Source organism: Aristolochia californica, unplaced genomic scaffold (genome assembly GCF_029961685.1).
Source record: "Aristolochia californica isolate CCGP_79_NKW_82.1479 unplaced genomic scaffold, dmAriCali1.0.hap1 SCAF_12, whole genome shotgun sequence".
NCBI classification, from domain to species: domain Eukaryota; kingdom Viridiplantae; phylum Streptophyta; class Magnoliopsida; order Piperales; family Aristolochiaceae; genus Aristolochia; species Aristolochia californica.
The window spans coordinates 16,714,834-16,729,337 of record NW_027181793.1 but is presented as its reverse complement, the minus strand read 5'-3'; the positions used below and the strand labels follow the sequence as shown (position 1 = coordinate 16,729,337).

At 36.4% G+C, this 14,504-nt stretch overlaps 1 protein-coding gene across 1 annotated transcript; it reads left to right on the top strand.

Annotated features, from left to right (window-relative positions):
• The first annotated feature begins 3,434 nt into the window (after positions 1-3,434).
• LOC137945606 (MACPF domain-containing protein At4g24290-like) lies at positions 3,435-10,561 on the top strand. The gene is made up of 7 exons (XM_068791551.1): positions 3,435-4,390; positions 4,940-5,178; positions 6,054-6,255; positions 6,737-6,805; positions 6,901-7,087; positions 8,345-8,511; positions 9,587-10,561. Exons 1-7 carry the CDS (start codon positions 4,124-4,126, stop codon positions 10,256-10,258), a joined length of 1,803 nt encoding a protein of 600 aa, XP_068647652.1. The 5' UTR covers positions 3,435-4,123; the 3' UTR covers positions 10,259-10,561.
• The last annotated feature ends 3,943 nt before the right edge of the window (positions 10,562-14,504 follow it).

Below are 14,504 nucleotides of genomic sequence, written 5' to 3'. Positions count from 1 at the left end.
ATGCCCATTGTACAAGAGATATAAATCGGTTTAAACGATATTGTTTTCTATATATATATATAAAAACTACATGAAACATGGATTTATGTAAAAATGCAATCAACATTAATTTGTTGTTTCTTCTGCCTCACTTTTTATTTGGATAGGTTTTACAACTAAAATGCTATTCCCCAGTTTCATAATTCTAACCACGATCAGATAGACAAGTTGGCATTGAAAAACAATTATACATATCGAGTTGCAAGAGTAGGAAACCAATGATTATGAATTAAGCTTATGTTAATGAAAGGGTTAATTTATTTGTCAATTCAAATTCATTTTGTTGTGGGTATAACTATTTTTATAAGTTTGAACTTATGATTATGGATCTAAATCACAAATTTTGTTCTAGGCGAAAAGCTCGCTCAAGTAGCACTAAGAATAATAGATTCAACAATCTATGTGTAAGCTTTCAAACTCATCTAATTTTTCAAGTTGAAACCTAGTGGTATACAAATGTTTGTTAATGTGAAATGTTAATTTTAAGTTATCTTTAGTGAGTATGCATTTTCCTTTTAAGGCAAATTGTTCTATTTGGCCATTGTTAGATTCATATTAATCCTTTGTAGTGATTGAGATGGACATAAATTTCAAAACATGAGTTTAGAATGTCCAGGTTAACATGAGTTAATTACTTAAGCCTAACCACTCAATTGAACACATTCTAAGAGATTTGGAAACTTACACAATATTTTCTTGACATATCAATGGATATTGATAACTTAGTATGCCTAAAAACCAATGCTTAATAGAGTGCGGCTTTAACGTTTAGTTTGAATTCTATCTCCGCATAAACCAAACAAAAGATTGGTATATGATATCAAATGATAATATCATCAAAACCAACTCACATCTAAAAATTTCATAATGACATGAATATCAAATTTGGAGTTTGATTTACGCAATTCATCTCCCACAAGCTATTAAAATAATTTCATTAATATAGAGTTTGTCTAGGAGACAACACTCCTTGGTCAGAGATCAAGTAACCTCGAGTATCCAAAGTCTAGATACTAAACATTGAAGACAAATTTAGACTTTCCTTGGGTATTCAAAATTATTCCACCCCATTTAGCTTAGATCTCCTAGTCGAACACTCAAAAGCATAATGACCTTGGCATGCACATTTATAACATGCATCTTCTTTTTCTCAAACCTAGTTCATATGGATTAAACCCTAGAATTTAACAAGGAAGTTTGAAAGAATTTGAGATAATGAATTAGATCTTCTTTCTCTCAATAACTCAAAGAGTTTTGCTTTCATGAATTCGAAGGATTTCCAAGTTAGTTTATGCTTGGAGATTTGCTTAAGACCCTTAAAAGAAGATGTTTCATAATATAGGAGAAAAGTCATTAAAAATTGCTCTAACCCATGATTAAATATTCATTTTCCAATGACCAAAAATCGACTTCGAACAGTTCTATTTTTTGAATTCATATAGCCTAATGATCAATCATACCGACAACCCTACATTTTAGAAGTTTTGGTAAATCCTGATGATAGATCATGCACTATAGATGATTAATCATGCTTTATAATGTTTTCTTTCTGCATTTTGGATGATCAATCATGCTATATAATTTTTCCATGTATGATCGAACATTGAAAGTCAATGATTGATCCTTTTCACCAAGTTATAAATAAGACTTCAATTTTAATCCTTTTCAAGATATAATAGATTCAAAACTCGGCGAAATTTTGTAGGATACTGTCAAAGACATTTTTAAAGTCTTTTCATGATCGGTATGGTTCAAAAGAAAGAGTTTTGAGTTTTAATTGAAGTTTATATTGGATGAGAATTTTTGGTATAATTATAAAACTCTGATAAAACACGTATATGGTGATTTTAAGTATAGTTTTAAAAATATGAATGACATAATGCTTCGTTGGTACTAATTCAAGCTTTGAAAGATGGATGACTACTTTGACATTGCTAGAATTCTTGAGTTATAGACTTTTATCTTAAACCTGTATTCTTCGATTATTCTTCAATTACTTATGAATGTCTTGAGTTATAGACTTTTATCTTAGACCCTTATTCTTCAAGTATTTTTTTTTCTTCTATTGTCTTAATGATAATGTTATCAACTATTTGTTAGATTTAACTAACAAGGCTATATTTGAAAATATTGTATTGAGTTGGTGACATTAAAAAGTACAACATCGAATGAGTGTTTTAAGGATTGATATCAACCCGGAGAGGTGACTAAGTCAGGTTAAACCAAGGTGAACAATGTTTGACCCACCCCACTTTGACCCTAGATAATGACAACAAGAGGGCTAACACATCTGATCAATTTGGTCCCAAACCCTCACTTATTTTGCCTTGCATAAAAATTTGGATCCATTGAGGAGATATAGCATTGGAAAAGCACTAGAGACTTAGTGCGTGAGTATTGTTCGTATCAACAACCTTCTTCCTCTCCATACTTCGGAGACACTCATTGAATATGTAGAGTAGAATAATTGATTTAACATGATCAATCTAGTTTTAGATAAAAAAAAAAAGTTTAAATTTTGTATTTGACATCTTATTTTATTGGAAATTGATTGGATACATATGATAAAGTATGAGATTTATTAATAATTTTTTTTTATTTCCTTGAAAAAATGAATTACCTACATGCCTTGTTAGTGCCTCTTCCAGGAAACGCTAGAAAGGCATTTCTGGTAGAAATATATTTGCAGGGATCATTAATGCCCCTAGTTTCTTGAAAATATTTTTTTAGTTATAATTTTTTAAGTAAGATTTTCTTGCTAAGATGGGTTGAAAAACCATGTGAATTTTTTTTTGCATAAGTATTTAACAATTGATGTTATAATACTTTCAACACGATGCAATTTTTCATGTTAATTTTGTATTCGAAATTTTATTTTACTTAAAAATTTATTGAATATGTAAGTTAATATATGAGATTGATTATTAATTTCTATTTATTTCCCTTAAAAAGGCGTCCATTTAATTTTTCTTGAAAATTTCTAAATTTTCAAATGAAATTTCCTAATAAATCACTAATAAGATTTTATTTAAAGTTTTCTTGAAAATATGTATCTTATAAAAAAAATATTTCCAATTTTTCCAAAGATATAAATTTCCAACGAAGGGCACTAACGAGCCCATAACAAATTTTTAAAAGTTTTTATGTAATTTCCTAGTAAGCCACCGATACGAAAAATTATTGAGGAGACAGAAACGCGGAAACTCCAAAGAGACGCTTACACGGGAGAGGCTTTGACCACCTTATTTCTCCAAAATACCCTTTTCCTTTTTTACCATTTCCAACCAGTCAACGTCATCTTGTCGGGGTATTGTAGTACGTTTATAATTTAATTTAATAAAAACACGAGTAAAAAGTCGTCTTTGAACTTTCGTCGCTTGCCCTTGCCAAATGCAACCTCCGAAGAGAATGTCGTTGATTGATTCATTCTCATAAATATCTGAAAAAGATTTCTTCTTCTTCTCGGAAGATTTGAGTGAAGATCATCCCTTCGTGCCCTAATTTTATTGGGAGCTGTGTGTTTCGCGTTTCTGAGTCTCGGATCTACCCCACTGGCCTTATTGGTGGCACATCTCGGGCTTAAGCGTCTCGATTCTATCGTATTTCCCGCGGAAACATAGGATTTCGGCGGCTCTGACCGGCCTCCTCTTTTACCTCCGAAGACTACTGAAGTCGTGGGTCTTTGTAAGGTTTTCTTTCGTGATACTACTTAAGGCTGGCTTCCTGTGCTTTAATCAGCTGTGAGATTACCGCCATCGACCTTTCTGTTTTGAGGAATTGGCAGCTGATTTGAGGTCTTCTTCCCTAATTTTTTATGCGAGAATTGTTTTTTTTTCGTTAAGATCCCCGCTGTTTACTCCATCTCTTCCTTGGTTAACGGCTCAAGTGCGGGCCTGGTGAACATCAGTGCCAGTAGCCGTGGTATTAGAGTTTTTAAGTGCCTGCCAGCGTTTCTCGTGAATCAAGGTATACATGATATTACAAGTCGCCGAGAAAGCTGCGTTTTAGTGCATTACTTTTTTTTGGGAAGCGAACCGACTTCCATTTCAATTTTACCCTGGAGAAAGAGAGGAATGGTCGAGTAATGGCACATAGCAAGGCCTTGAATCCACTTAGAGCTGCAGAGAACGCAATTGACTCCATTGGGCTGGGTTATGATATTGCTTCAGATCTTCGGCTCAAGAGCTGTAAGAGAGAACAACCAGATCCATGTTTAATTGAGCTAGACTATGATCAGGTTCAAGACATCGTTTTGCCTGGTGGCATTACAATGAAGAGTGTTCCAAAATCGATAAAGTGTGATAAAGGAGAACGGATGCGATTCAGGTCCGATGTTCTTTCATTTCAGCAGGTCAGCAACTTTTTCAATTTACTTTTCTCCTGATATATTGTTGCCTCAGTACACTTTTGGTGATTATACGTGAAGGTTATAGTTGCCTTGGTGGATGAAATTCCTTTAGCCAAGGTCCCTTGTGGATGATCCAACTTTTCATCAAGTTGGCCAAAAAATGGGTCATTTCTCGGATAGTTGTCCTCGGTCGATGATTTTACCAATCTGTTAGAGGACAATTAATGCTTGGTTTCAGGTTTGCAGCACTGAATGCCTGTTCAAAGAGTTCCTCGAAGAAATTTGTCCCATTCATCTTCCTGTTTGTATTCTTCTTCCTCTCTCTACTAAAATTTCTCATTTCACAAAAGATAAAAAGTTACCCCTTCTTTGGAGGTTTAAGCTTTCAGTTAGTGCCGTCCCTTGAGCATAGCATGGAAAACTGAAATGATTAACCAGTTTAGGCAATTGAGTAGTCTCCTTCAGTGTGAGTCACATGTATATACTTTTCATGTGAAGTAGGTTAATATGTAAAAATTATACTGATTCACTTCCTGATTTGTGTTTTTTTAGATGTGCGAGCAATTCAACCAGGAATTATCATTGTCCGGGAAAATTCCATCTGGCCTTTTCAATTCCATGTTTGATTTTCCGGGTTGCTGGCAGAAGGATGCAGCCAGCACCAAGACTCTAGCTTTTGATGGATGGTTCATTACACTCTACACTGTTGCCCTAGCAAAACCTCACATTGTACTTCGTGATCATGTTAAACAAGCAGTTCCATCCTCATGGCATCCTGAAGCTTTGGCCAGGTGATCCTCATAAAGCTGTTGCTACATGTCAATTGGACCAAAAATGGCATGATTTGTACTTCATCAATGTTATCCCTATATGATTGAGATTCATTCTACAAGAGCTCTTAGCATATCTCCCATGTGAATGTTAAGCATAAAGGACCCTTTGTTAGATACTGACAATAATAAGGATATGAATTCCCTTAATTCTACTTCTTTTGTCCAAAGCGATTCGTTTTGGATTTATAGAAGTGGATATTGATGCTAGTGTCCGTCCAAAAGAATAAACACAATTTTTTGTATCCCACATTTCCTTGGTTGAGATTGGGTCCTTTGATTATTTAAATTATGGCCGCATGTCCTTAAAATAAAATAGAATAAAAAAAGAAAAACCCTTTTCTAAGTAGAAAATATATGAGCCGTGTCCATTAGAGAATGATTAGCAGAAGTCAGGAACCTTTTTTTCAACTGGTAAGCTCAGTATCTTGCAAGCTCAAATGATTGCAGAAGTCAATGGTGGATGCAAGATGATTCACCCACTAACATCTCCACTCACGTCCTGGCCTAAGTAGACATCCAAGTTGGAGGTGTGAGTACTTGTGTATGCCATTGATATGTGGGGCTCATACCTACCGACACCCTCCTTCTTGCATGAGCCTAACCCGATGTGAGATTCAGAGACCATACAGATGGGCCACTTAAACGGTTGTAGTTTTGGGCTTGGATTTGCACCGGTTCCATCATAAGTTGGGGTAGTTTCTCCCAAATTGGCTAGCCTAAATTTTTGGGGAAAATTTTCATCTCATGCTATATCTTTAGTACCTGTAGCATGTGCTTGCCTAAAGTATACCATCAGGACAATTTCTAATAAACCTTTCTTTTATGTTTTACAGATTTATTGAGAGATTTGGTACCCATGTTGTTGTGGGTGTCAAAATGGGAGGGAAGGATGTTATATATGTGAAACAGCCCCACTCATCAACTGTTCAACCAGCCGAAGTTCAGAAAAGACTGAAGGAGTTAGCTGATAATAGGTTTTCTGATGCAAATGGACAGTTTGGTGTAGATCCGGAAGAAATGTATGGAAGGGATAGGGTGTGTATCAGACCTTTTTTACAATCTTCCTTGTTTAAGCAATAGGGTTTTAATGGGTCTCGAAGGTTGACTGCAAAAGTTACTGGTGTGACGAATGGCAGACCCTTATTTTTTCACTAGAAATCTCATCTGGAAGTTTCTGTGTCGAATTGGCAAATATAACCAATTCTGAATACATCTCTTCCATGTCTGCTTGGTGTCCTACCTGAATGAAACGAAGTTGATGGATGCATCCAAATCAACTAGAACCAGTAACAGTTTCATTATTTAAGCGCACCATTTCTGATGGTCTTTGTCATTGTCTGTTAATTTACTCTCATTACAGTTCAGGTGCATAAAAAATAATTGTTCATGACTTGAAAATAATACTAGCTACAGGAATAAACAAACATGTTAATTGTGAAGTTTACCAGGGGAAAGGCTTGTGTATGTTTTACTATGGAAGTTGCATTTAACTACTTTTGTAAATTTCTGTTTCCAGTATGATCTTAAGGAGCAAAGGCTGAGGTTTGCTGGCTCGAGCCCGTCAAGATCTTACTCAAACAAGGAGGTAAATTTTGCACTCTGGGTTTTGCAAATCTGAAAATCTATTCAAGTGAAAATTATTTGTTTGATCTTTTGGATACTCTAACATTTCATTTGCAGGATGTCCTTAGAATGTATAAAAGGCGAGGTGGCAGTGACATCAAGGACTTGTGCCATTATGAGTGGTTAGAAACAGTTCAATTTCAACCTGATGTGATCTCAATGACCTTTGTTCCAATCACATCTCTCTTGAATGGAGTTCTTGGGAGTGGATTTTTGAGTCATGCCATTAATCTCTACTTGCGCTGTGAGTGATAGTTCTCATTTTACCCCCCTTCACATAACAGGGATCAATATAATCAATTTTATGTTGTGTGCTTTTCATGTATGTTTATTATAGATAGGGGTGGGCATTGGGTCGGATTTTACAGGGAACCCGACCCGAAAAACCCGGGTTCAGGTTTCTAATTTCATCCTGAGGGTTGGAGATTGGGTGGGGAAAAAGCCCATCGTGTTTAGGGTCGGGGACGGGTTTTCCTAAACCCGATCAGAACCCGACCCACATATGGGACAGAAATATAAAACGGGGTTGAGACGGGTTGGGTTTAAATCAGGTTTACAGGGGCTGGGTGGGGACAGGGTTACTCACTTAAACTCACTTAAACCCTTATAACTCCTACATTACACCTCCTAATTACATGAAACTTGAACTACATAAAGTATCAAACATACTGTAAAAGATAAGACTTCATAGGAGAGGTGCAGGTAGTGGAAAATTACCATACTACCCTTCTAGAATATTTTTCAACACTTATAAACAATGATCATGCTTGTGTATGTGGGTTTGTCTAGAGCAACAATTATGCTGGACAAGTTTTATTCGTTTTGTGTTAGTCATATGTTCATGTCAAGATTTGTAGGCTTTTTTATATGCAAATATTCGACGTAACTGTCATTTTGTCTAAAATTTAAGATGGCTGAAAAAGATAAGACTATTCCTAGGAGAGGTGCAGATAGTGGAAAATTACCATACTACCCTTCTAAAATATTTTTCAACACTTATAAACAATGATCATGCTTGTGTATGTGGGTTTGTGTAGGGCAACAATTATGCTGGACAAGTTTTATTCGTTTTGTGTCAGTCGTATGTTCATGTCAAGATTTGTAGGCTTTTTTATATGCGAATATTCGACGTAACTGTCATTTTGTCTAAAATTTAAGATGGATGTACTTGACTTGTCTCACTGCTTCTTTATTTAGTTAAGAACAAAATAAAGTATGAACAAGAAAAAAAGCACACAAAGAAAAGGTGCTCTCTTTTTTTATTTATGAAAATGATGTATATATTAACAAAAAAAACTAACCAGAAAAAAGAAAGAAAAGGTGCTCTCAATGTTTACTAATGTCCACATCTTTCTTTTTTTTTTATAAATTTTTTGAATGATGTCATGTTATGGATTCTAACCTCACCAATTTGTATAAATATACACCTCCAGATGAGGGAAGATGATTATCCTTCTTTTGTCCACAACTAACAGAAGTCTAAAATCTCCTTTAATTTCAGACAAGCCTCCAAAGGAAGAGCTTTCCCAGTTTTTGGAATTTCAGCTGCCAAGGCAGTGGGCTCCAGTCTTCAGTGAACTTCCCCTTGGCCCCCAAAGTAGGCAACATAATAATGCTTCTCTTCAGTTCAGTTTCTTGGGCCCAAAGATTCACATAAATACTAGCCAGGTAAAATGCTTGCATCTGCTGTATTATCATCCTTAACTGGACAATGCATAAAGATTCAAAATCTTCCTGACATATCAGAAGCTATGGGATACAAATCTTCCTGTTTTCTGCATTTCTTAGCTTTCTATTCACTATTTTTAGAGGTAAAATTTCACAGTACAACCGGTGAATTCTGAAGAGAAGTACAAGACTTTTTTGTTCCATCTTCATCTTGTTTGTGGACCATATACTGGCCTTTGTGTGAAATGCAACGTAAACCACTCATAACCCTTTGAGCCTTTCTTGGGATTGTATCATGGTCACCAGTTTGAGTTCCTGCCAATTACAAGGGTATGTTTCTGGTATAAACATCCATGAGATTTGCAGAAAGGCCATACATATCCTATCCAATATCATTGAGATTCTCCTGCTCTCTTCTCCCATCCTTCCTTTGACCTGCATCTTTCTATTTTAATTTTAAACCCATTATCAGATCGATTATTCAGTTATGTGGAAAAGAAAAAAAATTCAGTTGTTACAACTATTGATAATCATTTCATATTGATTTCTTGGATCCCAATCATACGAAGAAATGAGTAGGTTATTAATTCTGTAGCTATTAGTTAGGGTTCAGTCTTTCAATTGTGCTGTTGTTGTTTCCACCTAGGAATATTTATTCAACCCTTAATAATTAGAAAGAATCAGATGAAACTCCATATCATGATGCTCCGGAAACAAGTAGGGTATGTTGGTGAAGTGATGGTAACCAAGCATCTATTTGACCACAATACCTTCTTATTGGAAAATTGTTCCTGGTCAGCTCATTATGTTTTTTTCTTTAGTTTTTTGCTTCCTTCACTCAAAGGGTGGCAAATCAGATTTATTGATTTTAAATTAAATTGTTTGTCTGTTCCGTTAGTCGACTTCCCTTCATCTCTTTCGATGCTGGTGAGTAGTGTTTATTCATAGCAAGAAAAGGATGCATGGGGGTGTAACAAAATGGTGCTAAGACGAGGCCATTACTAGCTTGTCCTTATATTTATCATCCTTCCCAAAATGATTTGGTAGTTTCTGCATTCTGTGAATCCTTCTGCAGGTTGATGTGGGAATGAGGCCAGTGACAGGCCTCCGTTTGTACCTCGAAGGAAAGAGAAGCAACTGTTTGGCTATTCATCTGCAGCACCTCTCGTCCCTGCCCCAAACTTTCCAACTCCGCCCTGACACAGATCATAACTTTACCGGTGAGTCCTGTGACAGGAGGTACTACGAGCCGGTCCAAAGGAAAAACTTCTCTCATGTGTGCACTGCACCTGTTGAAACCGATGAGGAGGATACCATTGTCACTGGAGCACAGTTAGAAGTATCTGACTATGGCTTCAAAAGGATACTCTTTCTACGGCTTCGCTTCTGCACTGTCGTTGGGGCCACTACAGTCCGGAGGGCTGAGTGGGATGGTTCACCAGGTCTGGGGCCAAAGTCGGGTATTATATCAATGCTGATGAGTGGCCACTTCTCGATGGCTCAGAAGCCTCCTCCACGGCCTGCCGATGTGAATATAAACTCTGCAGTATATGCCGGAGGCCCTCCAGTGCCAGTTCGGGCGCCGAAACTGCTCAAGTTTGTTGACACAACCGAAATGGTGCGTGGTCCACAGGATAGTCCTGGGTATTGGGTTGTTTCCGGAGCTAGGTTACTTGTGGAAAAGAGTAAAATCTCGTTGCGAGTCAAGTACTCGCTCTTGACTGTAGTACCAGAGGAAGAGTTGTAGAGTTGTAGAGTTGTAGAGTTGTAGGGTTGAAATGGGATCATTCATTTGACACATTCTTTTTAATGCACGGTCAAAGGGTACAAGGGAATGTAAAGAGAAAATAGTGGTGGAGAAATTTACAAAAAGGTGGAATTGGAAGGTCTGGAGGGAGTGAGGGGTTGAAATTTGCTTTGTACATGTTACATTGTTTGCTTGTTCATCTTTCACATTTGTTGTCTGTATTTTCTAATAGCCTATCCTTCTACCATCTGTGAAATGTTTGCCTTTCTGAGGCCCATCCATTTATTCAAAAACTCGAGCATTGGCAGCAAATCTTGAATGGAAAAGCAAGAGGTGCTACTCTTTAACAAAAACATTATCACTTTTGTGGTATTAGATATTATAGATTGATAAGTTATACAAGGGGGAGTTTTGTCTGACAATATTTATTTGTTTTTATTAAAAATGGTGACTTATTCTAAAATATTAAATTAAGACACCTATATTTATACAATCACCATTTTTAGAAACTAAAAAATAAATTAATGTGTAACATGTACAAAGCAAATTTTTAGAAAAAATATTTAATTTTTTAGAAAAAATATTTAATTTTTTAGAAAAAATATTTAATTTTTTAGAAAAAATATTTAATTTTTTAGAAAAAATATTTAATTTTTAGAAAAAAATATTTAATTTTTAGAAAAATATTGGTTGATAGGTAATTGATGTTTCTAGTGGCTTTTTCGGGTGTTTCGGGGGAGAATCGAAAGTAGTTACCCAAAAAATCCGAGTTGGTACATCTTAGAGTAGCCTTCCATAGTTGCATGATAGTTCAATCAAATGTGCAAAGATTATTGGTATGAGATCACTATGTAAGAACGAGGGGATCCTCAGTAATCACAAATGCCAAACTCTTGCTCCATTAGCGTTTTGTTATGTGCATTATTCTACACACTTTTTCGTTAGACCCTGGATCTACATTGCCCCTTGGAGCCTAATGGTCAACTTTATTCAGATAAATGATGGTGAAAATTGGAGCAATTTAGTTAGGCTTTTATTTGTTAGATTATCACATATTGGGTGTGTTGAATTTTGGAAAAGAAAATGCTTCATTGACTTATTATAATCAGAGTATATGAACTACAATTAAATTACATTTGTCCCAATTACACCCAAACTCTAACACTTAAAGATAAATCCTAGCATAATCAAATAACTCAATATAAATAGAAGACTAAAACACCTTTAAACTAAAACTCTTCTGTAAGACTCAAAATGCTACTTCACGTGATCATGGTGGATCCCACCAACTCATGTGATCATGGTGGGTCCATATCTTATGGGTTTGGGCCCATCTTCCAACACACTTGGATATGTGACTAGAATGTAGTTGTATTGAATTTATGAAAAAGATAAATACTTTGTTGACTTCATTAACTTATTATAATCAGAGTACATGACTCTCTATTTATAATAGAGGAAGGTAATAGAGTCCAACTACAATAAAACTATATTTGTCCCAATTATACCCAAACTCTAACATTTAAAGATAAGTCCTAGCATAATTAAATAACCCAAAATAAATAGAAGATTAACATGATTAAAATACCTTTAAACTGAAACTCTTCTGTGGGTCCATATCTCCTGGGCTTGAGCCCATCTTCCCACATTCTTAGGTATGTGGGCCTTCTTTGGTCGTGTGGACTTGAGACCATCTTCTGTGGATCCATATCTCATGGGCTTATGCCCATCTTCCAACACTCTTAGATATGTGGATCTTCCTTTGTCGTGTGGGTTTGGGCCCATTTTCCAACACTCCCTCTCAAGCTGGGGTGAGAGAACATCATGAACTCAACTTGCTGCAAATGATGTATACGTTATTTTTGTATAAAACGGTAGTCCTCCATGTCTTCCAACACTCCCCCTCATGTTTGTGCTCTTGTTCATTAGGCTCAGCTAGCATAAGATAAGTGAGAGTAAAATCACTTCAAGCCATATGACATTGCTCCATAATCTAGTTAAATAAGTCATGTAGGATGTTAGGCACACTCCTATCTTCTGTAAGTAGTGTCACTCCTATTAATGTAGGTAGTGGAACTATACGTTATTCCGAAGTGTAATAAAAAAAAAAAACTCCTCCATCACCGTGTCCCTCCCTAGGACAACAACTCTCAAGTGGAAGGAGTAATAAATGCCAATTCATAGGGGTATAACATAGAGTAAGTCATAAACTATTCCAGCACAGTGAAATAACATAGATGTCATTGCGGGTAGTGGATGTAGTAATAAGCTCCTCTGTCATGGTGATGTAACATATACTGAGGCTACCTCTTATTTAATAATAATATCTCATCCAAAGAGAAACAATAACTGCAGTTGAAATGGGCTTGGGCCCATATAACGCGACTATCTTCCAACACATATAATATGAACCAGAATAATAAACCTTTTAAAATGACCCATGAAATACTCCAATGCAAGTATTTCTACCAAATCATATACTAACAAGGAATAAGCGGCTAATACTTCAAAATAATAATCCAGCCATAAAAAAAATATCGAGTCACGTCGAGTCAAATAGTAGACCAATATATTCGAGAAGAAATATGTATAAAACTTGGGTACTTATATTGAGACAGAAACATAAGTGGCCAAGTTGGGTTGACCCGGACCGGATTGACTCGGTCCGAGTTGGTCAGAGTTAACTCAGAATACTGGTGCAGGGTTGCTTGATTAACTCGGCCTGGTCCGGGTTGGGCGGGAACAGGCGCGACGACGCCAAACAGAGCAGACTCAGGAAAATTTAATCACACACTCTTCTTCTTCTTCTTCTTCTTCTTCTTCTTCTTCTTCTTCTTCGACAATGGTGCCAAATAGAGCGGACTCAGAACCAGAGAGCATAGCTGGCGATGAACCAGCGAGAGCGAAGGAGAAGAAATAGTAGTTCTAGCCATAACTTGCTGTCGTTGTCCCCGCTACGCTAAACAACTCGGGACAACAGCGAAATAGTGATGGCAGAGCACTGAATATTCTTCCAAATAGAGTGGTGCAATAAAAACCAGAGAGCAGAGAGCCGTGCAAAGTCCGTTAGTCTCCGGAAATGGCAGAAAATAAACCCTGGCAGACACATCTCTGTAAGATACAACGATATCTGAGAGATAGCAACAAGAAGATCTCTCACAGAGTAGTGATATCCGGGGCTTAAACTTTCCAATGACATTCCAGCGTGAGTCCAACGATTTGCAAAGTTTTCGGCAGAGGAAATAATCCAATGAAATAATTTTGGAACGACAGCAAGACAAAAACAACAACGAAGATATGATTTTGATAAAGAAACCTTCGGCTTGACAGCAGTCGGGACCTTCTGAAATAAACAGAGCGTCGTCGGATGGCAATCTTCTAGACAACAACGCAAAATAATTTTTCGAAGATAGGTGGCAACAACAACTAGAAAGTCGGATTACAGTAGATGACGCAGATAGATCTTCCAGAAATAAACCTTTTGATGATAGGACCAAAGGACTTTCAAAGATTAACAACCATTTTTTTGTCTTTGCACGAGAAATAGAACTAAAGAAGTTTTTTCCCCGACGCTAAACGAGGCACGAGAGCAACTTCAGAGACAGAGATCATCACGGTCGCCGATCATGAACCAGAAATAGAATAACAATAAAGAGGTGAAAAACGTAAATAACGGGTGTGGGACTGAAAAAAATAAACACGAACCTAAACTACTAGAGAGAAAATATCAAAAAATAATTACATTACCTATGTGGATTGACCCGTCAACTCACAGAACCTGCTCTGATACCATGTTGAATTTATGGAAAAAAAAATAATTCATTGACTTATTATAATCAGAGTACATGAACTTCTATTTATAATAGAGGAAGGTAGTAGAGTCCAATTACAATAAAACTACCTTTGTCCTAATTACACCCAAACTCTAAGACTTAAAATAAGTCATAGCATAATTAAATAACTCAAAATGAATAGAAGATTAACATGACTAAAACACCTTTAAACTGAAACTCTTTAGTGGGTCCATATCTTATGGATTTGGGCCCATCTTCCAATATTATTAGATATGTGGGTCTTCTTTGGTCGTGTGGACTTGAGCCCATCTTCTGTGGATCCATATCTTATGGGTTTGGGCCCATCTTCCAATACTCTTAGATATGTAGGCCTTCCTTAGTCGTGTGAGCTTGGGCCCATCTTCCAACAAGGTGTTGGTTGTGGAACCATGCATTGTCAATATGCTACAACA

Coding starts and splice junctions, on each gene's coding strand:
- LOC137945606 (XM_068791551.1), top strand. CDS start 4,124: ATGGCACATAGCAAGGCCTTGAATCCACTTAGAGCTGCAGAGAACGCA. Junction 5,179..6,053: donor CATCCTGAAGCTTTGGCCAG/GTGATCCTCATA, acceptor TATGTTTTACAG/ATTTATTGAGAGATTTGGTA. Junction 7,088..8,344: donor CATTAATCTCTACTTGCGCT/GTGAGTGATAGT, acceptor CTTTAATTTCAG/ACAAGCCTCCAAAGGAAGAG.